The following is a 1,778-nucleotide window of genomic DNA, read 5'->3' as shown; positions in this document are numbered from 1 at the left end:
TGTGTGGCCACTTGATTCCTCCTCTCTCTGGGCTGAGACCTGCAGTGGGCTTCAGGCTGTGAGCTCCAGGCTCTGTCTCTGGCACCATCTCAGCTCTTGTTTCTTCCCACCTTCATATGTTTCATTGTTTGATCTCAGACATCTTATCTCTCTGCTCCTCTCTGCTGAAGGGAATGTCTGTGGCCACTTGATTCCTCCTCTCTCTGGGCTGAGACCTGCAGTGGGCTTCAGGCTGTGAGCTCCAGGCTCTGTCTCTGGCACCATCTCAGCTCTTGTTTCTTCCCACCTTCATATGTTTCATTGTTTGATCTCTCAGACATCTTTATGCATTGAGCAGGGAGTCTTTTGTTGAATGATAGCTGTTCAAATTGTGGAGACTTTAAGGGGAGAAACCAAGGGAACCTCTCATGCTGCCATTCTTCTGACCAAGAACAAGTATTTCTTGCATATCAGTGTTGTTTCAAGATGTGGAAAAATGAGTATATTAGTAAATAAATTAAGCATGGTAACAACTCATCATGGACTTAGAATCTAATAATTTTTCTCTAACTTCTAATAATTTGGAATTGTTTTTTCTAGGTATACATTTAGTGAAAAAATGGGAAGATCATAAGATTGAATATCAGTACAAAATCCAGGGGAGAAAACTACGGTGAGTCACTCAATAAACAGCATTGTTCCACCTAAGAATTCTAGTATGGCACTGATCGGTTTGGCTCAGTGGATAGAGCGTCAGCCTGCGGACTGAAGGTCCCGGGTTTGATTCCCGTCAAGGGCATGTACCTTGGTTGCAGGCGCATCCCCAGTGGGGAGTGTGCAGGAGGCAACTGATCGATGTTTCTCTCATTGATGTTTCTACCTCTCTATCCCTCTCTTTCTCCCTTCCTCTCTGTAAAAAAATCAATAAAATATATTTAAAAAAAAAGAATTCTAGTATGTCATGGATTTATATTTAATTGTTTCTCTCTCATCGATGTTTCTAACTATCTCTCTCCCTTCCTCTCATTAAAAAAATCAATAAAAAATATTTAAAAAAACAACAACTATTTTTCCATACCTATATATTTTACTTGTTCTCAATAATATGTTTGGATTACCCACAAAAATTTTATGAAATGTTAAGCCAAGTCATCCATCATTCTAAGTTATTTTTGTTGATACATTTGTAATCCTAGGTAGGTAAAATCATTACATTTAATTCTGATAACTCTAAAGACTTGCCTATTTTAATTAACTTTAACACCAGGTATTATTCCAGAGCCTGAAAAACATTTTGGTTAGTTTCTATTTTATTTCTTCATTTATATAAGTGCCTAATTTTTAAGTTAATTAAACAGAGCTTTTTACAAACCAATTTTGTTAATATGCTCTGAAGGCAGACACATATCCACATATATAATCAGATGTAAACCAGAGACCTGGTGGTTTCATTTTTAAAATTTCAGCCATGAGACAGGTACAATAAGGCAAAAAGTTCACAAATTTATTACAATTGGAATAAGTTAAGTTTATTTGTTCAGGTGGCAAAGGCTCTTACTCTTTTTAGAGAAGAACTTTAATACTTGCATTTGTCCTTGACAATTTTTAAGAAAGCAGGTACAGGGCCGAGGGGGAGGGTGCTGCGTAGGTGAGGGAACCTTTTCAATTACTTGTGCTTCAATTACTTGTATCATGCTAAGTAAAATAAGTCAGTCAGAGGAAGACAAATATCACATGATCTTACTCAAATGTGGAATCTAAGTAGCACAATAAACTGGTGAACGGAGTGGATCCAGAAG

General features: G+C 37.5%; 1 protein-coding gene across 2 annotated transcripts in view; it reads left to right on the top strand.

Annotated features, from left to right (window-relative positions):
• Positions 1-1,778, top strand: part of LOC102774202 (zinc finger protein 709-like) — a 53,624-nt gene that overhangs the window by 41,138 nt on the left and 10,708 nt on the right. For both annotated transcript variants that reach the window (XR_001514206.1, XM_015565350.1), the window contains exon 2: positions 580-652. Coding sequence is in view for 1 of the 2 variants with exons in the window: in XM_015565350.1 (XP_015420836.1) it covers positions 580-652 (73 nt within the window). In the remaining variant the exon portion in view is untranslated. Of the gene's footprint in view, positions 1-579; positions 653-1,778 lie in introns of those variants that run through there.

Source organism: Myotis davidii, unplaced genomic scaffold (assembly GCF_000327345.1).
Source record: "Myotis davidii unplaced genomic scaffold, ASM32734v1 scaffold1439, whole genome shotgun sequence".
NCBI lineage: Eukaryota > Metazoa > Chordata > Mammalia > Chiroptera > Vespertilionidae > Myotis > Myotis davidii.
The sequence above is the reverse complement of the archived record's forward strand: the minus strand, read 5'-3'. Positions and strand labels throughout refer to the sequence as shown.